Source organism: Neofelis nebulosa, chromosome 1 (assembly GCF_028018385.1).
Source record: "Neofelis nebulosa isolate mNeoNeb1 chromosome 1, mNeoNeb1.pri, whole genome shotgun sequence".
Lineage (NCBI taxonomy): Eukaryota > Metazoa > Chordata > Mammalia > Carnivora > Felidae > Neofelis > Neofelis nebulosa.
The window spans coordinates 161715181-161739822 of record NC_080782.1 but is presented as its reverse complement, the minus strand read 5'-3'; the positions used below and the strand labels follow the sequence as shown (position 1 = coordinate 161739822).

Sequence of the window (24642 nt, the reverse complement as noted above, 5' to 3'; positions counted from 1 at the left end):
CCGGGCTGAGGAAGGCCGGGGTCAGCTCTGCGATTCGCCGCCTCTCCTCGGCGAGGACGCCTCGTCCGCGGCCCCTAGGTGCCCGGGCCTGCCCCGGAGCTGACCGGACCTGCGCCCCGCCGCCCCCTCGGCTGTCGCAGGTTCCGCACGGAGCGCGGCGGACGCGGCGCGGCCCGGCGCCGGGTCGGGGTCAGGCCGGGGTCGGGGTCGGGGTCGCGGTCGCGCCGGGCCGGCCGGGCGGCGGTTGGGCGGCCCGGGGCGGTGCTGACTACAGGCCCGCCCGCCCGCGCGGCCGGGGAGGCGGGACGGGGCGGGGCGCCCGCTGCTTCCCGGCCGCAGCCATGGCCGACGAGACCCCCAGGAAGGGCGCCCTGTCGGCGCTCGTCGGGCACACCAACGGCCTCACCAAGCCCGCGGCCCTGGCCGCGGCCGCCGTGTCGCCCAAGCCCGCGGGCGGCGGCGGCTCCAGGAAACTAGTCATCAAGAATTTCCGAGGTGGGTGCGGGGCGGCCGGCCGGGAAGGAGCGGGGTGGGGGGGGGCCGGAGTCGCGGCTCCTCCTGCCCGCGGCACCGGCCAGAGGAACCGGGCCGCCCGGGCAGCGCACTTCTTCCGCCGCCAGCCGTCCCGGCAGCGTCCTGCTGTCGCGTGCCCGGGTCAGCCGGCGCCTGCGGACCTGCGTGCGCTTCCCGCTCGGGGCTCGGCGGCGGCGAAGGCGGAGCGGGGCTCGCGCGGCGGCCCGGCGGACCCGGGGGGGGTGGCGGGGGATGGTTCTGTGAAGCGCGCCCGCCTCACTCGGGCTCTCCGGACCCACAGACAGACCCAAACTGCCGGACAACTACACGCAGGACACCTGGCAGAAGCTCCACGAGGCGGTGAGAGCCGTGCAGAGCAGCACCTCCATCAGGTACAACCTGGAAGAGCTGTATCAGGTGAGGCCCCGCCGGGGCGGGCGGCGCTGCCGGCCCGCCTCGCTTGCTTGGGTGCTGTCACGGTTGTGTAGGTAACACACCGGTCCAGGGCCAGGAAGTGTGGTGAGGACGCGGGTCGGGTGGTCCTCAGTGTTGTTTCAGAGTCGGAAATGAGGGAAGTAGCGGGAACGCAAGCATCGGCCTTCCGCAAGAACAGTAAGAGTCCTGGGGCGGCGTGTCCCCCGGGTCATTGCGTGATTCATTGGTGGTTGGTGGTTGTGGGATTTTTATTTTCAGGCTTAAGCTGCCTGGAAAGATAAAGTTATGCCATTTCGGGAGAAAGATGTGTTTCTAAGAGCCACACGACTGTCATACTTTTTAAATAGACGTGATTTGTTATTGTAACTTCACGGTTACATAGGACACTCTCTCTGCACTTCTGGTTCATAGATTTTTCTCATTTTGTGATTGTTGCTATTAAGACATGCAGACAGATTTTGTTACGTTTCATGTAAAGATGTTCCATTTTTAACACAAAAATGGTTAAAAGTACATGTTACTGTTTGCGTATTCCATTTATAAGCAGACTGGTTTCTCTGATCTTCCATTTGTAAAGAATGGCACTCATCAACTAGTCTGTTATCTACGTTTTAGGTAACAATATGATACCACAATTTCTATTAAAGGACTTGAATTAAAATTTTTTTTCTGTTTGCATGAGTGATTACATCATAAAAACAATGGGGATTACAAAAAAGTACAAAGAAGAAAATTAAAACTGTATGTACTCCCATCATCCAAAGAAGACTACTGTTGACAGTTTGATACACATACATCCCTTTTTGTTTTAAATCATAAGTTTATTCTATTTTTAGATCAACTTTATTAAGGTATAATTTGTACATAATGTGTACTTCAATACATTTTATACTGACGTGTAAATCATCACCACCACCACAGTCAAGATGTAGAATGTTTCTACGTGAAAAAGTTCGTCTCTCCCCTGATCCACTCCTTGCAGACCACTGATTTCTGTGGCTATATTCCACCAGTCTAGCATCTCCCTTAAGCGGAACCTTCATCTTCCACTTGGGATAGTGCTTGGGACCGTCATGCCTACTGTGTGACAGTAATTTGTTTCTTGGTTGCTGAGTAGTGGGTACCACCATTTCACCAGCTAACAGGTATTTGGGTTTCCAGTTTGGGGCTGTTATGCATAAAGCTGCTATGAACATTAACAGAGATGATTTGTGTGGACATATGTTTCATTCCTCTTGGGTGAATATCGAGAAGTAGGGGCTCAAAGTCCTAACTTTTTAAGGCATTTCATGTTTTCAGAGTGGCTATACAATTTTTTTTTTAAGTTTATTTATTTTGAGAGAGCATGCATGCATGCTTGCTTGCAGGGGAGGGGCAGAGAGAGGGAGAGAGAGAATCCCAAGCAGGCTCTGCACTAAGTGTGGAGCCCAACGTGGGGCTCGATCTCAGGAACCGTGAGATCGTGACCTGAACCCAAATCAAGAGTGGGCCACTTAACCGACTGAGCCCCCAGGCTCTGGTATCTGTACCAGCAGGTGTAGGGGAGCTCCAGGTGTTCTGCAGTCTTGCTAACATGTGCTATTATCAGTCTTTTTGATTTTAGCCACTTGAGTGCGTGTGTAGCGGTCTTTTGCAATTCCATATGAGTTTTAGAATGTTTACCAATTTCTACAAAAAAGCCGACTAGTGTTTTGATTAGGATCATGTTGAATTCCAGATCAGTGTGGGGAAAATTGATATCCTGATATCGTGTCTACTGATTGATCACAAGGGATGGCTCTCTGCTTCGTCTTCCTTCATTTCTCTCAGCAGTGCCTTCTAGTTCCAGTGTGTAGGTCTAATACAGCTTCTATGAGGTTTAGCCCTAAGCATTTCATATTTTTTTTAAGGTTTATTTATTTTTGAGAGACAGAGTGCAAGCAGGGAGGGACAGAGAGCGAGGGAGACCCAGAATCTGAAGCAGGCAGCTCAGAGCCCGATGTGGGGCTCAAACCCACAAATTGTGAGGTCATGACCTGAGATGAGGTCAGACGCCTCACTGACTGAGCCACCCAGGCACCCCAAGCATTTCATATTTTTAATTGTATTATAAATAATAGTTTTAATTACTGGTTTTCACTAGTGTATAGAAATAGAAATTATTTTTATACATTGGTTTGGTATACTGCTCTCTTACCTCTCCTCCAGTGGCTTTTTTGTGGATTCCATCAGGTTTTCTACATAGACCATCATGTCGCCTATGAACAGAGATAAGAGATGGTTTTACTTCTTTCTAATCTGCATGCCTTTTAATTCCTTTTCTTACCTCAGTGCACTGTTCAGAACACCAGAATGACGATGAGTAGAAGTGGTAAAAGCAGACAGTTTTTGTTTGGTTCCTGATCTCAGTGGGGAAAGCCTTCTTCAGGCTTTCAGCATCGAGTGTGGTGCTGGCTTATCATAAGTGCCCATCATCGGGTTGAGGAAGCTCCTTTCCATTCCTGATTTGCTGAGAGATTCCCAGAAGTGCATGTTGGACTTTGATGAAATCTTCTGTAACCGCTGGGGTGGTCATATGACATTTGTTTTCTTACTTTATCGCATGGATTGACTCTTCACGTGGCAAGCCCATCTGGCAGCTGCAGGACAGATCTGAGTTGGCAGTGGTGTGTTACCCTTTTTTGTACTGTGGGATTCAGGTTGCTGTCACTTCATTGGTTTTTGCATCTGTGGTCATGGAGGATGTTGGTGTGTTGTTTTCTCGTACTGTCTTTGTCTGAGTTCGTCTCAGAAATGAAGGCCTCATAAAGTGAATTGCAAATGTTCCCTCCTTTTCGTTTTCTAGAAGAGTTTGTATGGACTTGGTATTATTTTTTCCTTAAATGTTTGAGAGAGTTCCCGGTGAAACCACCTTGGCTTTGTGGAGAATTCATAAACCACGGACTTCTTTGGTGGGTTTGGAGCTCTTCGGGTAATTCGTGTCTTCAAGTCCGCTAATCTTCTGTGGCATCTAATCTGCCCGTAGTGCCATCTGGTGAAAGTTTCATCCCATGCATTGTTTTTCTCTCTAGGGGCTCAATTTGAACCTTCTCAGTATCTTTCCCGTCACTACGTAACTTCTGGACAGAGGGGATACAGTTATAATAGCTGTTTCCGTGTATCTATGTCTTCCAGTTCTTTACTGTCAGCTTCCGGCTGCATTCGACCGCTTTTTCTCCCCTTTAGGTGTTGTGTTTTTCTACTTCATCGCACATCTGATAATCTTTGATTGACTGTCAGACATTGTGAATCTTGATTTGTGGGTAGATGTTTTTGTATTTCTATAAATATTCTTGAGTTTCATTCTGGACATATTAAATTATTTGAAAACCTTTTGATCTTTTAGAGTCCTACTTTTAAGATTTGTTAGGCAAGACTAGAACAGTATTATGTCCAGGGCTCATCGCCCCACAACTGAGTATTCAGGGCCCAGTGTCTTAACGACTTTCCAGTCTGGCTCGTAGGAAGGTGCTGTTCCAGGTCCCGTGTGGGCACCAGACCCTGTTGTCCCTTTCCCCGTCCTTAGCAGTTTGCTCACACACAAGTGGCGAGTCCTTGAGGGGGACCCTTGACCTCTCCTTGCTCATGTCCATGCCCTCTGTGGCCACACGTCTTCCCTGTAGGCCTTTGTCTCGGAGACTCGAGCCTCAGCTCCCGGCCCCCTCTCCACAGCCTGGAAACAGAGACATAGGAAGGGAGCGTCCGAGCTCGTTTCCCTCCCAGAGGTCGCTGTCATTCACAGCCCAATGTGCGATGCTTCGCAGACTGCTATTTCACACGTTTTGTGTGACATTTGGTTAATTCAGGCAGAAAGGCTAGTCTAGTCCCCTTATTTCATCTTGGCCAGAAGCAGGAGTCCCATCAGGTGTCTGAACTCTCATAGGTTTATTAGTTTAATAAACTGCTATATCTTGCAGCCAGGTTTCTTTATTCTTCTCTTCCTGGAGATTTGACCATCTGGGATCGATTGCCTGTCATCTTTCATAGAATGACTTTGCCATACCTTTTACCCAGCAGTGTAGTTCATAACAGTCGCCGCATGTGTTACCATGAATGAACAGTATAGTTTATAACAGTCACTGCACGTGTTATTATAAACACTAGTTCCAGGTGCCCTGGGTGTCTGTGTGCGTCTTGACACCCTGAGGGCTGGGGGTGCTTACCCCCAAAATGGAATCTCACATTCCATGGGGCATCCCAGGAGGTAGGGGCAGCGGGGAGGCAGGGGCGCAGGCCGGCTCCTGGCCACTCACAGAGAGGTACCCTGATTTCAGGTACCTCTCTGGGGAATGAGCTGCTCAGATCTTTTGGAAGCAAACGGGGTAGAAATAGTAAGTGACATCATTGTGTAGTTATTGAATGTTTGCCTTATCCTGATCTTGTGATAAAGCAGTCAGTGCATTTACCTGGTGTTTCAAAGTACAGTTGAAGTTTTTGCTGAGGTGGTGTGGTATATACTTCGCAGAGAATTTTGTGTGAAAGTGACAGTTCTCACCAAAGTATGAAAGTTTTTTTAGGTTTTTGTGTGTGTGTGTTTTTAAGGAAGTTTTCAGGATGATTTGAGGGAGAAGCTTTTACGTTTTGATATTGATTAGTCTTCCCAAAGTGGGGTCTCTTCTCCCCCCATCAAGGCATCCCTTACCACGTGGACACTTTAGGAGGCCTCCCTGGAGGAGAAATTAGCTCCCGTGTGTCTGCTACAGTCCACCTGTTGTTTCTCTGTAGGAGGGAGGTTCAAAGTGTGGTGAGAGGAGAGTCTGCACAAACGTATGCCCCGTCCACACTTTCCTCCGACAGAGCTAAGGCGAGGAGACTTTCAATGCCCAGATCTTTTTAGTCTGTCTTTAAAGATCTGAGTTTAGGTCTGGAATTAACACCTGTGGAAAAAAGTTTATCTTGTGTGTCTCCTGCCTATACGTTTTAGTCCTGTTTGCCAGCATAGTGGACAACAGATAACTGAAGTCTGCATTTTCGACAAGGGTTTCAGGGAAAGGGCTAAGTGCTGATTTCAGGCACTTTTGATGCCCAGAAACAAAGCCATCATGGGAGACTTACTGTTCTGAGGAAAACCATGCTGTCCTGAGTCACGGACTAAGGTCTCCGAAGTCCTTCTGCTTGGTGATGATTTAGTGAAGGGGAATGTGGGGTTAGGTGTTAAGTGTATTAATAAGATGGCTCAAACTGATCAGACTGATTGAAAAGGCCCGGAAAGTAGTAGACACATATAAACATGTTATTTGATGGACCGATTTGAGAAAGTAACAAATTAATCAATAGTGAGCTCCATACAGAAGTTGCTCAAAAACAGAGGTGAATATCCAAACTCAAATCTATTCAGCTTAATAGAAAGAATTTCATAAATCAGCAGTTCTGAGCACTCAGTGGGATTAGTCGTCTGTGTTCAGGAGTTGACTGTGAACATCTGGGAACTGGGAGTCAGGGTCGGTACTGCCCCCCACGCTGCCCATGTTGGCCGTAAAGCCCCCATCCAGGTGACTTCCGATCCCTCTCAAACATACTCTCTCACTCAGATCTGAGCTGTAATTTAATTTCTGCATCGTTCTGTACTCATTTCCTACAGGCAAGAACCCCATTAGCGCTTTCTTCCGAGCAGTGAGTTCATCACCTTTCAGTGGGCCCACAATTGAGTAGGGTCCGCCTTCAAGACCAAGTATCACTTACAGAGGGGACATAGCTGCCCCCCACCCAGAACTGTGCATGTGTGCCAGGAGAGCACTGTGCCGGCCTCCGGCTGTCAAGTGTGAGCTCTGGCGTGGCCCCGGCCTGTGCGCCTCTCTCTGTAAGGTTGGCCCGGGTGTGATTTTCCCCAGGGCTGGGGGCTGGCTCTCATTTTCCCTTCATCTACATAAATATGTGCTCCTAGTATCTGCCTGCTTTTCTCTTTTACGATTTCTCACACTACGGTACCCTCCACTCCTTTTTCTGTCTGGTCTCAGCTTTGGCCTTCGAGACTTTCATGAAACAGATCGTCTTCCAGGACCGTGTGCTCTCATTTCATTGCTCCCGTGCGTTCCCCCCACCCCATGGCTCTCTTTAATGTCCTGTTGGATATTCCACACTCAGGGCCAAGTATGCTGGGGGCTGCGGCTCCACCCTGCACAGGGACCGGTGTCTGATCTGCCGTATGCCCATCTGTCTGGCTTCAGTGCACTTGTCTGTCCCAACACAGACGACAACCTGGAGAGGGCTTGGGTGTGGAGGCCTGGCAGACTTAGATTACAGAGCTGTGCCTGGGCAGTTCGGACAGGCGGCTTCCTCCATGGCTGAGTGAAAGCGAGGAAGACACTAACACAGGGCTTCTCCCCCTCCTGTCATCCTTGGATTAGCTGAATTCCTTCTGTCTGCTGTGCCTCTTACACATGTGAGGGGTAACGTGAAACACACCGTACCGTTGGACTCCCAATTCACACCCCACAGCGGGCACTTCTGCGCCCCAAAGCAGGACTCTGTCTCCAGCACTTCTTTTGGGGAGGGGGCTTGTATGTTGTGGTGCTCCTGTAACTGACAGAAGAGTCAGCCAGGGGCCCTGCTGGGCCGCACTCTCTCTTCCCAGTGAGGGTGCCTGTAACATGAAGACACCAGCAGTGACTCAGCAAAAGACACTGAGAAAGGACAGCACCCACAGCAAACCTGTCTACGCCAGGGTTTGGCTGGTGCTTGTAAGAGGCCCCCAGGTTCTGTTTTAAGAAAAGATCTTAAGTGTGCTTCATGTAAATAGTAAATATGTGCCAAAGAGGACATAGATGAGAAAAGGTGTTGTAAAATCAACAGTGACAGCATGTCACAACTGGGGTAAGATTGTTTTGAGGACACTGACTCCTCCTTCAGGAATGAGAGCAGGCAAAGTGGTTCCGTGAGTGAGATGTTCCGTGAGGGACACGTACTACCAAGCTCATCTTGATTTTTACCAAAGAAAATACGTTTTCTTCATGTATTGCGTCAAAATCGTTTCATAATAATTATGCTTACGGATCTCCCAATAATTAAGTTACTGGAGCAAAAGCATTTGTCAGCAGGTTATTTTGGGTTTTCAGAAACACAAGGATAGATCGTTGAAGTATAAAGATAGGACTACAAAGGGAAGGAATTACAGGGTTTGAGAAAGAAATTCGGGGCTTTAACCAGTGTAGATGAGCCCTTATTTGTAGAGCAAGGCAGCACGTAGGGGAATGCCGTATTGTGCTGTTGCACTGATAACAAACTTGCTAAAAAACAAGTTATAATTTTTAATATCTTCATTCCGTGTTCCCTTTTGACCTTTATGAATGTGCATGTGTTTTATACAATAGTGATTACTGTATTTATTTAACTTATGTTAATAGGTAGCAATCTTATAATCCTAAACATGGGAACTATTAATATTTACAAGTCTTGCTACAACAAATAGCTTTATAAAAACTTAAGTTACCTATTTCCTCAGGAATATAGTACTTGATTTAAATTCAGATTCTGAAGTGTTTCCCCCATATTTTTTTAGATGGTTCAAAACTAGTCAGTAGAAAAAACTACACTTCTGTTTTTAGTATCTCACTTGGATTGAATGAGATGCTGGTTTTGTACATGAAATTGGAAAAGAAATATTAGAACCAGTGAGAATATGCAACCATTATTTTTTGATGTGGATAAAGGTATTTTAAGAAAAATGTTTCTGCTTAAAAAACTTGTTTCTTCATTAACTTAAGACAAGCCTAAATAAATTACACATGCAGCCTGCAGAAAAATATGTAGGAAACAAGTACAGTGTAGCTGTTGTGGCCTGGGCACTCAGGAGCGTCCTCGCTGCGCTACGGGCAGAAACTGCCCTGATGCTCGCCCACCTGTGTGGAAGGTGGTCACTGAGGGTCCGGAGCAGTGATTTCCTGACCTGGTTGCATGTTATAATCATCAAGGTAAACTCATCCACCTTTCCAGTGTCTTCCGCCTCAGATGAATGTATGGGAACATCCAGATCTGTTTTAAAGTCCCCGGGTAAGAGTGGTGAGTGGCCAGGTTTAGAGACTGCTGCACTAGAAAAAATATAGGGCATTGTAGATGCTCAGATGTGTGCAGGGACGCCGCGGGGTCCCAGGTGTCATGGGCTGACATAGGTGTGCCGTCCAATCTGTGCTCGGTATTAGTTGTTGTTACCTTTTTTACCAGACCCTTCCTGGATTCCAGTATTCCGACAATAATCACCCTGAACTTAAACATAACAGTTTATTTGTAGTTTTTATAAGTATGAAGGGGGTGCTTGTCTGTTATGATTGTGATTTTATTTACATACACAGGTCTTTTTAAAGAACGATTTTGTTATTCATGGTGAATAATTCACTTGTTCCTTTTGTTTTTAGGCTGTTGAAAATCTCTGTTCTCACAAAGTCTCCCCAACACTCTACAAACAGCTGCGCCAGGTCTGTGAAGATCATGTCCAAGCACAGATCCTTCAGTTTAGAGAATATCCTTTTTTTGGCTCATGAGTTTCTATGCATTACCTAAATCTCTTGAGGCTGAACATTAATAGGATAAAGAAGTAGTGACTGTTGTTAGTATTAAAACAACGGCTTTCAAAATTCCCATTTATTTATAAAACAAAACCTAACATTTGTTTCACATGACCTAATATAACAGATTTTTTTAAGTGGAATTTTTATTATTTACATTATTTATCTGATTAAAGCAAAGGAGTGTCCATTTATTGGGTATGGTTGAAGTGTTTAGGAAGACTTCCGAGAAATGTCTTAATTCTATTCTGCTGTCCTTCATTCTTGTGAAAAACCATCTATATTAGTTATCTCTGATGCATAACAAATTTCCCGCAGACTTGGCGACATAAACAAGCACCCGTTTGTAGGCTCACGGTTGTGTGGGTAGGGAGTCCCAGCTCGGTTCAGTGGGTTCTCAGCTCAGGGTGTCACTGGCTGAAACCGCGGGCTGGCCGGTCTAGGTTTTCCCACAGACCGCCTTCCAGGCAGAACTCCTGTCCCTCTGTTGCAGGACTGATATCGCTCTCAGCCGCTGGAGGCTGCCCTTGGTTTTTTGCTTCAAGGCCTCTTCTTTGACAGCATGGTTAGTTGCTGCTTCTGAGCCAACAGAAGAATGCCCCTCTCTGGTCTGCTGAGACAGAGTCTTCTGAGATATAACCCACCATATTCCCAGCCCGCCCACCAGTCAAGGGAGGGCAGTCTAGGCAAGTAGGTGGCCGGGCATCTTCGAGTTTTGCCAGCACACCACGCAGGACCAGTGTCTGCCGGGGAGACGGGGCTCCTTACATCCTATCGACAGTCTGGCCTCGGCCCAGTGCTCCAGCCCACCCCCACCCCTTTATTAGTCTCGTTGGGAAGGAACTAGGAAGTGGATTTAATATTACAGACACCTGCTTATGACTGCACTTTTCCAGGTCTCTTTCTTAATTTGCAAAAGTAGGTAGTTGGAGCCTGCTCATTTCTAACTCTTGTTCTAGCTGAAGGAGTCCTTTCTGTCCCATCACCCTTCCCTTGAGAAACTAAAGCATTCAGAGTTTGCTAAAATCTCTCAGGGCAGCTGCCACAGCTCTGTCACCTGCTGTCGAAGCTCTGGATGATCCATGGCAATGAAGCCCACATGGCCTAGAGCAAGGGGGTCTTCCCGTAAATGGGTGAGCAGAGTCCATTCTGGTTCTATTGTATTGGCATCTGTAACTGCACCTGTGCAGTATTTTCCGGCAGAGCTCTTTCCTACCAGAAATCATGAGTCCATTCAGGACAAAGGTGACCATACCATTGGACCTTTGGAAGATGGCCAGTATGCACCACGTCTCTGAGGCATCCTCTGAGGACACACAGAGGCTCCTCTCCTACCTCAGTGCCACAGCACAGGATTCTCAGAGGCTGGGTGATGGATCCAGGAGCCCATCTGAGATGCTGACTTCTGAAAAGGAGCCTGACTCCCAGGCTTCCCGGAAGTCAGCAGATTCCCAGGTGTCCTCTCCTAGACCTGCAGGTTAGGCTGAACTTCCCAGAAGTCACCAGCAGATTCCCAGGTGTCCTCTCTGGGACAGGCACATGTTAGGGTGAACTGCTGTGATTGTTCCCAACCCAGCTGTCCCAGCTTACTCAAGACTACTTCATGATTACCTGATCAAACTATCCTCCTGCCAGTTAATCCTACCTTGTGGGTTACAGGAATGTGTTCATTAATTCAGTCATTCAGCAGGGACTTCCTTCCTGTCCAGACCTCTATCCGACAGTAGGAAATGATGGCATCGCCTCCTTTCTGCCCTCCCAGTAGTCCTGGTGCTGAGATAGAGGCGGGGGGCAGGGTCGTTGCATTTCCTTGATGCGACAAAACCATGTTTCTAGAACTACGATGTATTTCATTAAAGAAGAAAGATGAAAAGATACTCTGCCATATGAATTGTCATTGGTGTGAGGCATCTTGAGTTCCAAGATATTAAGTTATTAGAATCAGGGACAGGAACTGCAGTGCAGGAAGCAGCTGGGGCAGAGCTTTCCAGAGGAGGGGACACTGGAGTCCCATCATGGAGGACCAGTAGGGTGTGGCCAGCCAGAGGGAATGAGCCATCGGAGAGGGGCGCTTGTGGGGCGCTTGTGGGACACTTGTGGGACAAGGCCAGAACCTGGGCACACTGGTGGAATTTGAGGCCGTAATTCTGAGTTGCAGCTTGGGTTTGAATCTTTGCGTACGCTCTGAAAGGTCTGGACTTAAGTGCACATCTGAGGGCCCCTGCAGGTATTTGAAGCAAGAATCCAGTGCAGTTGTATCACGTTTGGCAGTGATACGGGCAGGATGAGACTGGTGACGAGGTGGGCCAGAGGTAGCACTTCCTTATTTCAGAGAAGGGGGCGGGGTGGGGCTGGAAACAGGAGTGAAGTAGGTTCTGGCCCTTTAGAGCTTAAACCCCAGGGAGCCTGACGAGGGCATAAAGGTAGGCATTTATGGGTCAGGGTGGTGGGAGTTTTTAAAGGCTCGGATAAGCCCCTGGGGTGTAAGGAAAGGGCAGTCAGGCGCGCACCCACCCCCAGGAGGGGCTGTGTGCAGGGGGAGGGGTGGCTGATGGGGGACACAGTCCTGCCCTCGGAGCTCATTTTGCTGAAAGGGTGGGTAGCCTTGCCAGACTTCAAGGGGCCGAGCAGCAGAGCTGTTGCAGATGTCCAGGCCCTGCAGGAGTACTCCAGGGAGCATGCAGGGGTGTCTCAGGTCTCTGGGATGTTCCTGTAGTTTGTATGTGGCTGCTTTCTAAGGTCCAAGGACTGCTCCCTCCGCTGTACTGGCCGCATGCTGCTGGTGAGGACAACGGAAGGAGTGCTCAGGGAGGCCAGGAAGCCCCTGGTAGACAGGTGGTAAAGGACTCCTATGGAATTGAGTCAGCTACTGTGATTTTCTTACAGTACTGACTCTGTTCTTTCATTCATGTGTTTGCATTCTGCACTTACCTGCTCCTTTCGAAATAAGTTTCCTGCTATTGGTGATAGGCCTTTCCCCACGACCACGGCTTCCTGCACATGCACGCCTCAACCAAAAGCAGCGCATGCCAAACCTGGTATCACTCGGTGCAGAAAGGAGGCTGCGCCACGCACCCAGGCTCAGTTCAAAAGCTCCTCTTCTATGACAGCAGCCGGCTCTCAGTGGAATCTGAGCCGGCCAGCACCTGTGCACAGAACTCACTCTTCCCACCCCCAACTCAGCTCTAGGGCATCGCCACTGTGGTGAACCACAGAAGGGCCAGCCTGCCAGCCTGCAGCGTCCGTGTGGAGTCCCACATAGCAGCAGCGTGGTCTACGGCAGAAGGACAGAGGTGACCGGCGTGTTCACGATTTCCTGTGTCTTCCTACTCCGTAGATGACGGCAGGCTTTGGGCTTCTTTATGAAGACCCTCCGTGAGCAGCGTGTAGCCCGCGTGCACGTGTGGAGCGCCGGCAGCAGGCTGGGTTTGTGTGTCTACACAGCGCGGCCCTCGGTTAGTGCTGCGGCTCAGAGGTGAACGTGACAGGCTTCCTGCCTCTGTGGACTTTGTAGGCTAATGAGGGAGGCAATAATTCAATCGTCCAAACCATGAACTGTGACAAATGTTGTGGCAGAAAATGTCCTCTGCGGTCATAGCAGGCAGGCCTGATTGAGGTGAGGGGTGTCAGGTGGTGGGCCGGGGTGAGGGCGGCTTGTCCTTCTGCACACTCTGCTGGGGTAGGAGAGTGGGGTAACCCGGCTTAGACAGCGTGGGCGAAAAGAGAACCAGTCACTCTTCTACTTGGCGTGGGCGCTGTCTTTTGGGTTTCTTCCTTCTTGTTGAATCCTTGTAGTCACGGGCACATGTATTCACACTTTGCCACGGGGTATTCCGTGTTTGCTGTTTGACACCTGACCGACCCCTCTCAGTACACTGCTTAAAACCTTAGCTAGGCCTGGCCCTTCTCCAGACAGGAGGGGACAGTGTTGGGAGCCTATGATGGCAGACGGTATGTCTTAACGCCCCGAGGGCGCTCATGTGAGGCTCTGGGCTTTGGTATGTAGAGGGCTGGAGCTCGGTGCATGCCGGTCTTACTGTTTCGTACTGTTTTCCATGGGAAACAACCGCAAGTGACGGCTTCACCCGGCTAATTGAGGAGACGCATCTCGTGTAGTAAGCCCTACACGCAGGGCCGCTCCCTCCCAAGGAAGCCCTGTGCCGGGCCGAGTGCTGCTTGCTCGCTTTTGGCGCCTGCACCATCCAGCAGTGTGGGACTGGCTAGTGGGAGTCTCACCCCGGGCAGCCCCACCTTCCGACAGAGCCTGGCCCCCCAGCTGATGCAGACTGCCCTGGAGACCTGCCAGGGTGTCAGCAATTGGCTTGTGTCCAGCACCGGGTGCCAGAGCTGCTGGGTCCCTGCTACATGTGCTTGTGACTTACTCTTCATTTTTTTAGACTTGTCTGTGTCAGGTTCTCATATTGTAGGCCACTGTAAATTTGAGCAGTCATAAAAGATTTCTTCCGGAATAACATGTTAACCATTGAACGACTAGGTTTTTGCTAGGATTTACTATTTGTGATTTATTAGCAAAGCCCCAGGAGAAAATAAGATGTGTGGCCAGGACCACTGTGGCTGAGGTCAGCTCTCCTTACTTGGATGACAAGAATGCACGTGTGCCCGTCAGTTCCTTACAGCTTCCTGATCTTCTGTCCTCCTTCCAAAGTCCTGGTTGTGTCCTCCCCTCCACTGGCTCCCCTCGCTCCATCAGACCGCCTTGCCAACTGAAGACTCTGACACCTGTCTGATTTCACAGCTCACGTCCTGGCCCATACGCTGCTTCTGTATGTGCTGTGGATTTTACGTGTAACCTCACACCAGCTCTGAAGAAACCGAGGTCGAGGGAAGTTCATCGCTGGCCCAGGGTCCTGGAGCTGGGACTGTACAGAGGGAGCAGCATGTGTATCGTGCGGTTGGGGAAACTGGAGGTGCACAAACGTGGGGAGTTTTGTAAGCCACAGGCAGCGTGTAGACGTTTATGACAATGACTTTGCCCAAACCTGTGAAGGCCGTGCTGGATGCATTTGGCTGTAGTTTGCTCTAGGAGTCCGTGTTGGAGTTCTCTTTTTTCTATAAGCAGTATGTTGAGCCTTCTTAAAAAACACATCCTAATTATCGAGGTGAGAGTGTTCTCATGCGGTGCATGAATGAGACTTCATATCGGTTCTCATTGAGAATAGAGGTTAAAGTTAAACCTCAGCCACCTCCCTCCAACTGCCTGTTCTCTGGTGCTATTAATAGTCGACCTGCTTTGTCACCACTGGAACAGTGCAGGTTGGGGTCTGTCCCCACCACCCTTTGCAGGATAAGCCCTTAGGTCCAGCCACCCAGATTCGTGAAGCCTGTGACCTGGTGGTTAATTCAGCCAGCAGGGCTCTACAAGGAACCTGGCCATAACAGCAACGAGGGGAACGGGAAAGTTAGGGGGGTTGTGGCTGGAGGCTCATCACAAATTGGGAACACAGTTCAGTGATGCAGAAAACCTGCACCTGTGGTCCCTCTGGTCCTTCAGTATTCTTTTTTTTTTTTTTTTTTAAGTTTGTTTATTTTTGGAGAGGGAGAGAGAGAATCCCAAGCAGGCTCTGCACAGTCAGCACAAAGCCCCATGCAGGGCTCGATCTTACAAACCATGAAATCATGACCTGAGCTGAAGTCGAGTCGGACACTCAACCGACTAAGTCACACAGACGCCCCTGGTCCTTCTGTATTCTGACAACAAAATGATGTGTAGATTCTGTGTCAAGAGCTGCAGTTATGGGGTTAAAGCTGTAATAATTGGCCAGCATTTCTAAAGTTTTCCTTAGCAGGTCTGCACAGACTCACTAGATAGTGTTTTATTTTTAAAGAAGATTAACACCTGCTGGCAAGATCATTGCAGACAAATGGTAAGCGTATTGACTTTTCTGTTAATCCTGGTTTTAGGGACAGTGTGCTGTCCCATAATCTCCATAATCTTCATCGGTAGAGCCCAGTGTCTGGTCTCACCGACGCACTTCCTCTTGGTCCTGTTCACCCTCTGCTGTAGCTAAGCAGGAAGGAGATTGGGTAGCTGGGAGGGTGTGCCCCTTTCAATCCAGCTGTCTTCCCCCCTCCCCCCCCTTTCTAACCAAAGATGGCCTCGTCCATCTTCCCTCACCCATCTGAGGACAGTGTGGGCCAGACTGTCGGCCGAGATAGGGAAGTGCTGTTTGGGATTCTGTTTTGGGTCAGATGCTGCCATCCAGCTCAACATAGTAGGACAACAGGGCAGGGAAAAGCTGCCTGTGTGAATGGCTGCATTTCTGGATTGGGGCCAGCTGCTAATTTGACCTTCAAACCCACCTGACAGCCCACGGTACCTGAGCTGATTCCTGAATGGGTCTCTTAATCCCACTTTATACCTGATAATCAAGCCTGACTTCCAGGTTTTTACTGTAACTGGACAGCCAAAGTCTTAGACTTTGCAGATGTATTGATTCTGATCTGTTTTTATGCATGTGAGTTTTTAGCATGACCTGGCTGTGGGGGAAAACATGGTAGTAGTACCTTTCCTAATGAGGTGAGTAGGGGACAATGAATGAACCTCTTTTCCAGGCCAGGCACCTGGTACATGGTCAGAATAGATAAACGTCTGTTAGGAAGGCTGTGTTAGGAGAATCACAAGGTTCCTGGTGGTCCTGTGTCATCTTCACTCGGCTTGCAAAAGAGAGTCAAACACGTGGCCAAGAGCCTCATGCCGATGTGACAAGGACTAATTATTTAAAAAGCTTAGAGCATCTCTTCAGGTTTGTGAGGTTTACCACATCAGGCAGGAAGTGACCAGATTTCCCTTATAGTCAGATTTTCTGGACAAAAGAGATGAAAATCAAACACCAAAGGAGCAATTAAATTTGGGGAAATAATCATGAAGGTCTTGGTGGGGAGAATCCTGAAGAAACAATTACTGCAAGATTTGAGACAGCTACTGTTATAGTTCAGAAGGCCTGCTCTTGGATATTTAGTTAGTAAGTTACATAAATAAATGCTTTTCTAATTGCCAGATCATGATCAGAAGTATTTTCCTGTTTTTGGACCGCACTTACGTACTGCAGAATTCCATGCTTCCTTCTATCTGGTGAGTGTCCTGGTCAGTAGGGCCGTGTCTGTGCTCCTTCATGTCAGCCAGAATCACTAGCGCACCTGTCCAGGCCCAGGCGTACCTTAGCCCCGGAGTGAGGGGACCGAGCTGGGCCGGCCACGCCCAGGAGGAGCCCCTTGGGGCACCCTGACCAGCTTGCAGTGAGTGTCACAGTACAGGTGGCAGGCAAACACAGCAAGACTGTGGGAAGCCACATTTCTGTCCCTGGGCGCTGCACGCCAGGGCCATCTGGAACCAAGGGCACACGGTTCACCTTGGCTGGGACGGAGAGGCCCAGGCGCTCACTGACTCCAGCAGCGCCCTGCTCTGAGAAGACCGAGGCTGGTGAGGTCATGGCCCGGGGCCCTGAAGTCCCCCACAGCTCCCCATCCGGCTGACCAACCACAGATACGGAGACCTCGTTTCAGTCTGCTCGTCAATCACACAGCATCTTTCAGGGACTCCCTGCCCTGTGGCTCTGGGTGCTCGTCACTGACTTCCACACCCTGTTGCTGATGCCATTCGCCACTCCACATGCCCCTGAGGCTCCCGCTCCTGCCTCCTGATCAGACTTGTCCCTGATGTCGCCCTCGGCTTCTTCCCGGTCTCTGTTGGCATAGAAGCCCATTCTCCCATTCCCTTTAAACCCAAGTTCTTTAACAAGGTGCTTTCTTTTCAGTTTCTTCTGCGTCTGTTTCCTCTGACCTGAGGCACGGACACCGCCCTTCCTGAGGCGTCCGTGACCCCTGCTTACCAGACCCACGGGCACTTTTTGTCTTTATTTCATGTTCCTGCCCATCTGTGCAGCTTTGGACACTCCTGGTTGGATGTCTGTCCATCCTCAGCACCACTTTGCCCCTCGTTCTCTTACTGGCATCTGCACCTGCACTGTGCTAGGCTTCTGCACGCGGCTGCAGAAAGGGTAGCCTTTGTTCAAAGAAACAGCAAGCATGTAACTGAAGATAACGGAAGGTCACGTGGTTGCTACTCTACAAAGCACTGTTCTAAGAGGTTTGGCACCTGCTCCTTTAGTCTGTGGTACAGCTCTGCAGGGGATGACCATTATCGCCTCCACTCTACAGACGGAGAAACTGAGGCAGAGAGCTCCCAGCTTGTGGGGCTGCCGGGTCGGAACTGTTCATTTGTGAACATAGTTTATAACATAACGTGTCGTATAAACTGTAAGCCCTGCTTACAGCCTAGCGATAGCAGCCTCGGGCCACTGTCAGAGACAGAAAACCTGAGCGGGACAGTGCAGTATGAGACGCCCCAGGCAGGATGCGGAAGGAGGCTGAGCCCTGGTCTGGGCCTGAGCTTCGCAGAGCCAGCAAGACTGGTGAGGGGCTTAGGTAGGAGAGGTGATAGTGGAGGGGAGGGGGCAGCAAGTTTGAAGTGTGGTCTGTGTGGAAACAGGAGCCGCCCAGGACGCACAGGTTGTGGGGGAGGCGGAGACGTGGGTCGAGAAGACTGCTCGATGGCTTGTGGGGAGCAGCTGAAGCCGGAAGCAGAGATTGAGATTTTAGGAAGAAGCGGAGCAACAGTGAACACTTCTTCCGTACCGCACCTGCTACTTGCCTCGCTCAGCGTGGAAAGGGTTTACGGGCGTAAAGCAGTGTGTGTGATGCCATTTGCGGTTAGGGAAGGACAGGCAGAGACCCAGAGGCACCATGAGCAGGGGGTGGGGTCAGGAGTCAAACCCAGGCGGCTGGCTCGAGCCCCCACGACTGACCGATGTGCTTGACTGCTGTGTCCTCCAAGTGCACACGAGACCCAGGCCTGCACCTCCTGCAGGGAACCAGAAAGGCCTTTTGTGGTGTGCATTGGAGGAAAGGCTTCACCACAGGTGGGGCTCCCCAGAATCCGCACTCACCTGTCTACTGCTCACCGCCCCCCACTGCCCGTTCAGAAGACCCTGCTGGGTCCAGGCACTGAGTTGTGTCTGTCTGCTCGGTATCTGGCTCCTGGGGGACCTGTGGAGGTGTCTGAACAGAGCACAAGACCTTTTATCCCATGGTGTCTGCACAACCACCGAGAGCTGGTTTCCTCCTGAATTCCTCAGCAACAAGCCGAGCGTGTGGTGGCCTCTTCGCAGTGCAGTTTCACACTCCAGCCGCCAACGGAGGGGATCGAGTGCCGTCAGAGGAAGAGGTGTATGGCAAGCTCTGGAGAGGGACCAGAGACGGAAAAGGGAAGGATAGGGCCAGCCGGGTGGCGAGTGTGTGATCCGCCCCAGGAAGAAGGATGTGAGCTGTTCCCAGATTGACGTACTTCTCAGTGATGCCTGACCCACCCCAGGACACAGCCTTGATAAGAAAGCAAATACAAGGCACAGTAGGCTGGCCACAAATGAAAACACAACAAAGGAGTACTTGACAGGTGGATTGAGAGAATTAGCAAATCAACAGTTTGGGCTAACAGGCACAGCATAGCTTGGAGCTTCACCTGGAACTTCTAAAATGAAACTAAAATTTAGTCTTGTTTTTACTGTTTGTACAGGGATATGGGATTGGAGCTTTTTAGAAACCATATCATTAGTGATAAAATGGTTCAGAGTAAAAGTATTGACGGGATTCTGCTATTAATTGAACGAGAAAGAAGTGGTGAAGCCGTGGATCGGAGTTTGTTAAGAAGTCTGCTGAGTATGCTCTCTGACCTTCAGGTAATCTGTCCTGTCCTAAACATTTACCAATAACTCCTACTAGTCTGTATCTATATCTGCTGAGTTTGCTGTCTGACCTCGGGTAATCTGCCCTGTCCTAAACGCCCCAATACTTCCTGATAGTCTGTACTACTTATACCAAAATAAATTGGTGTATGAAAGATTTAAATGCAAAAAACTAAAATAATAAAAGTGGCTGTTAAAAATGAGCAAGAGGAGTGACTGTCAGGCTAATGCCAGATCAGGAACCACAGAGGAAAGTGCCCTTAGGACACAGACCCAGTGCTCCAAGGCCAGGGCGGTGCCTCCTGCCCAGGCCCTTAAGGAGCCCATGCGCTGGGCCGATCTGCCCAGGCCTCTGGAGGAGAGGCACACGGGCAACTCCTTAGGGCCAAGTCACCGCAGCCATGCTCCCTCAAAAGCTTGGATTATCAGCACTTCCAAAGGTAGGTTTCTTTTCTGTAATTGGCCAGTAACTTTTCTCTTTTCTTAGGTATATAAAGATTCATTTGAAGTGAAATTTTTGGAAGAAACTAATTGTTTATATGCTGCAGAAGGCCAGAGATTAATGCAAGAAAGAGAGGTAAGACAAGGAGGTACTTCTGAGTCACCTTATTTCTTTTTAAAGAAGTGCGTTTAAGTTAATTTTTAAAAGTTTGTCTTTCCACATACACAAACATTTTATAAGAAATCTTCTGAAAGCCACAATCTAGCTGAAATTCTCAGTAACAGGCTTCATTGTTCTTACAGTAAAGACTTAATTTCTTATAACTTAGAAACTGTTTTTTTAAATGTTTATTTTCAAGAGCAAGCACGAGTTGGGGAAGGGCAGAGAGAGAGGGGGACAGAGGATCCAAAATGGGCTCCAGGCTATCAGCACAAAGCCCGACGCGGGGCTTGAACTCACGAACTGTGAGATCATGACCTGAGCCAAAGTTGGGCACTCGACCGACTGAGCTGCCCAGGCGCCCCTTGACTTAGAAGCTTTTTTATTGCCCTTCCCCTGCCAAGTGAAAAAGCCAGTAAGGTAGCTTCTACATGTAAAGTAACAAGTTAAAACAAGAGGATAAAAGGAAATCTTAACTGTAAAGATGACCCAAGCACACCCCAAATCTTCCATTTGTATGAGGCTTTGGAAAAAATTACCCAAAAGACCACAGGAAAAAACATATAACAGTAGCCATATGAACCCAAAATCTTGGCAAGCAGTTAGAGCAGAGACTGAAGGAAGCTCCTGGGGACCCTCCCCCAAATGTTGATCGTTGTCGCGCAGGATGGACTGACCGTTGGTTCTCCATCCCGGTTTTGGAGAGGACACATTATGTGCGGTACCCAGCCTCGCTGCCACCACTGGGTCAGAGCGCTAGAGACCGTATTAGGGGGCCCCCTAGGCCGTCAGGTGACAGGAGAAATGCCCTTTGCCTCTGGAGATCTTCTGCATCCGTGCTGTTTGGCCTCCCCAAGTGAACACCCAGTCTGTCGATTAGCTTTTGCTGACCCCACTCATTTGGGGCCAGGGGATGCCATCAGGCCTGCACCCTCTGACCTGAGTGCTCCTGCTCGCCTGCGCATAGGGCCTCAGTGATGGCAGGGACCCACGGCCTCGTCCCAGGAGCTTGACAGTGAGCGGGACACAGCAAAGAAGGGCTGCCCTGTCCTCACTCTAGAGGTCACTTTTATTCTCCAGAACTGAGTTTCAGGAAACTCTGTGCTATGTATCCTGCCCACCTTCACGTCCCCGCTCATCTGTTCTGATACTTGCCTTGAATATATAAGGTGGTTTGTTTTGTTTTTTTAATTTTTCTGTGGACAACAGTGTTTCAGCTTCTTGGGTAACATCAAGAATCTTTGTTACTTAAAAAAAAAATAAAATCTTTGTTACTGACATGTTTAAATGTTGTGTTTGGAAGGTTCCAGAATATCTTAACCACGTAAGTAAGCGTTTAGAGGAGGAAGGAGACCGAGTAATCACGTACCTAGACCACAGCACACAGTGAGTACCATTCATTTACTCAGTTCTCACGGCATGGCCGTAGCCTGCCCTGTTCCTGGCTGTTTATTGAAATAAACGCTGTCTTCTTGGACTCAGCCAGTACTATCAGAGTATCTTTGTTAGCACGTTTTGCTTATGTTATTTGTGATTATCCAGCACCTGTGAGTCACAAGTGCCCTGTTGTGAGTTCTCAGTGAGTTCTCATCCGAAAGGAGTACTTGAGGCTGAGGAACTTGGCATCTTGGGGTTTAGTAACAAGGGATTCTATTTATGTTGATGGAGTATAATTGAGTGTCGGGCACTTTGGGTTGTAAACTTTTTGTTAGATGTGGAACGTAGCTGTAATTTTTATTTATGGTATTAAGTCACATTATTTTTTCTTCTCATCTAATTTTTGTTTTCTCTAAACCTGAAGTTGGTAGGCAGCTAGGGAAAAGTAAAAGAGAAAACTTGTGTGGATGTCTGTTTCTCACCCTGCACGTAACATTTATTCAAGTGAGGAGAGTTAAGAGAAACCAGAGATAGAAGAGACTGAAGGGTAGAAAGTGCAGTGGGGCAGGCAGGATGAGAGGGGCACCGATGTGGCACCTTGAGAATACAGAGAACAGAGGGTCAGGAGAGGAAAGGTGAGCTTGCTTTAGACATTTGAGGGGCCCATGGGGAGCCCCAGGTCTACATAGAAGGATGGTCGTGCTGAAGCCAGGACAGCTGTGTTCCAGGTCCCCTGGGGACCAGGGAGTCACAGGGGCTGGAGGTCGGCAGCAGGGACGCACAGGGAGTAGGAGGGAAAATGATGTGCCAGTAGGTCACATCAAGGTTGGATAAGAGTCTTCGCTAAGTATCTGCTACATTTTTTTCTGTTGATGTTTTCCATATACTGTGAAGTTCAAGAACTTTAGGGAGAGAGATACATGGTAAATCCTGGTGAACAGCAAGCAAATCACCCGCCCAGTTCAGGATGGAGGGGGCGGGGCACTGGGGCCACTGGGGCCTTCTACCTTATGACCTGTAGGCGTTGGGCACAGCAGTCCTTTTCCTTTTCACACGTGCTCATCCACCCCTGTGCATATGCTAGATTTGAAATTTCTCCCCCCAATTTTAAAAAGTATATTGCTTACAAGTATATGTAAGTTATTTAAGCAAAGGAATAACAGATAAAGGTGGTTCGCCTCTGGGCTCGAGCACAGGTGGATAGAGGGTGCACTGACTGAGGCGGCTCCTGCCGTGCTGGGTGATTCAGATGTCACAAAATAAACAGTTGCCGTCAAGGACAGAAGAGGGAAGCCACGGCTGAGCAAGCCACACTTGCCTTCGCGCTGGGCTCCACATGCCCCTTCCTGCCCCCACGCCCTCAGAGCACAGTAGACGGCATCCTGGACGTGGAGCATGCTTGAGGGCAGTGGGGCACTGCTTTGAGCTGCACCTTGTGACCCGCCTCATGCTGGACACCACAGCCAGGTCACTCGGCAGGCCCTACCCCAGGGACTCTCATCCCTCAGTGTGGGAAGGACCCGCTCTCCTGCTGCTTGGCACAGTCGGTAGATTGTCACTTTGTCACTGTAGATTATAAGGTCGATTCTTGGGCACCTGGGTGCTGAGGCAGCACGTTCCCCAGGACTGCACCTCTGGGCTCGAGGGGCCTGCAGTTTCTGCCCTGGGCCCTGCTGGGACCTGTCACAGCACCCGGGCTCATGTGGGTGCTGCATGGGCTGTTGGAATGGAAACGGTGATGGAGTCTAGATTGCACGCCGCCTGGAGGCAGTGGTTCCATGAACACAGGACAAGTCGCTCGGCGAAGCCAGTCATCGGGAAACTGCACATCAAAACCAGTGCCACCTCACGCCTGCCACCGTGGCTTTTGAGTAAAAAAGGCACACAGCACGAAGCCCTGGTGAGGACCAGCAGAAGTCAGAACCGCCGTGCATGGTCAGTAGGAACATGGGCAGCTGCCCAGAAGACGGATCGTTAGCTCCTCAGCTCCCCAGAGTGGTAGACAGAGCTAGGTGTTTTTTCAACACACCAGTTCTACTCCCAAATAGATAAGTAAAAACATCCGCAAGACTTGCTTGCAAATATTCAGGCAGCGTTACTCAGTAGTCAACAAGGAGAAACCACCCGCTGCCCCCTGGTGACGTGCCGCCGCTGAAGCTGTTTGGAGGGGTGCACTACTGGCCCTCCCTGCTGTCAGCCCCTGACCTCTGACCTCCGCCCCCACCTCCCGTCATCGTGCTGCCCCTCCTGGAGGCAGACCCTCACCTCTCAGTGGGCACAGTCCCTGACCTCTGCTCTCTCGCAAGGGGGGTATGTGCTTTCTCTGGGGTCGCTGTTAGGTTTAAGGTGGGCCATTGTAAAGTTCTTTATGAAGCAAAGACTTGAGAATTAATAATTCTGGGACTAAAGCACATGTCTGATTAAGAAAAACTAAAACGACATGAACTATGGAATATGTACTCAGGAAGGACAGTTATGCATGTCCCCGTGACTGTGGCAGTCACACTTGGCGATGTTTCAGAGTTTCAAATATTCTGTTCGATGTGACACTTCCGCAGTATGGGCCTCACAGAGGAGCTTCCTTGATAAGTGGTGATGGGAGGGGGCAGGCCTGTCCACGTAGAGGTTGTGGGGCCTGGAGCAGGGGCCGCCACGGAGTGGGGGACGGGGCCAGTGTGCCTTGAATCCAAAAGGCAAAGCTTTGTTTTGACAATTGCCAGCCAGGCATTGGGGTGCAGGGCACTTGACTGTCTGCTGGTGTCTCCTTTTCCCTGGACCCCTGGTCTCTGTTGTCCAGTAAGATTGTCTTTAGAAAGATTTCAGAGTCCTCATGGACAGCAGGGAGATGGCTGTTCTGATTAACTCCATGTCAGGTATGTAGACAATAAATGCCCCATCTTTACAGGTGATCAAAGTCTCTCCATCAATTGCTTATACCTTGTCTTTTTGCCTCATAATAGGAAACCACTGATTGCTTGTGTGGAGAAACAGCTGTTAGGAGAACATTTGACAGCAATTCTGCAGAAAGGTAGATTTTCCTAACTTTTGTGTCAAGTTACCCTGCATGGTCGCCCTTGACATTTTAAGAAAGTGAGTGAAACGGCGTAAATACCAGCTTAAGGACATCCATTACGATGAGACAGTCACTAAAAATCGTTGGCAAGAACGAGCATGTTAGCCCTGGAAACACCGGGAAAGGCGTCTGGTAGAAATCAAGAAATCACAGGACATGCTGTTCTCAGCTGAAGCCGCTGAGAAAACCCCTGGGCCACAGACAGCTTGCAGCTGGGTCCTTGTGCGGTGCCTACGGGCGCTGGCAGGCACAGAGCTCCCAAGGGTGCAGGCTGGTCTCACGGGCTGCGCGGCTGTGGTGGGGCTTCCTCTCCACGCACCCCAAGAGGCTGAACGCCACGTGAACTGCCAGGTGGCTGGGGAC

General features: G+C 49.7%; 1 protein-coding gene across 1 annotated transcript in view; it reads left to right on the top strand.

Moving 5' to 3' along the window:
- The first annotated feature begins 34 nt into the window (after positions 1 to 34).
- CUL4A (cullin 4A) overlaps positions 35 to 24642 on the top strand; it is a 46620-nt gene continuing 22012 nt past the window's right edge. The window contains exons 1-9 of the mRNA XM_058742071.1: positions 35 to 495; positions 815 to 930; positions 9318 to 9422; positions 15284 to 15352; positions 16487 to 16560; positions 19060 to 19222; positions 19716 to 19805; positions 21133 to 21215; positions 24167 to 24234. Of these exons, the coding sequence (XP_058598054.1) occupies positions 342 to 495; positions 815 to 930; positions 9318 to 9422; positions 15284 to 15352; positions 16487 to 16560; positions 19060 to 19222; positions 19716 to 19805; positions 21133 to 21215; positions 24167 to 24234 (922 nt within the window). The 5' untranslated portion in view covers positions 35 to 341. The remainder of the gene's footprint in view (positions 496 to 814; positions 931 to 9317; positions 9423 to 15283; positions 15353 to 16486; positions 16561 to 19059; positions 19223 to 19715; positions 19806 to 21132; positions 21216 to 24166; positions 24235 to 24642) is intronic.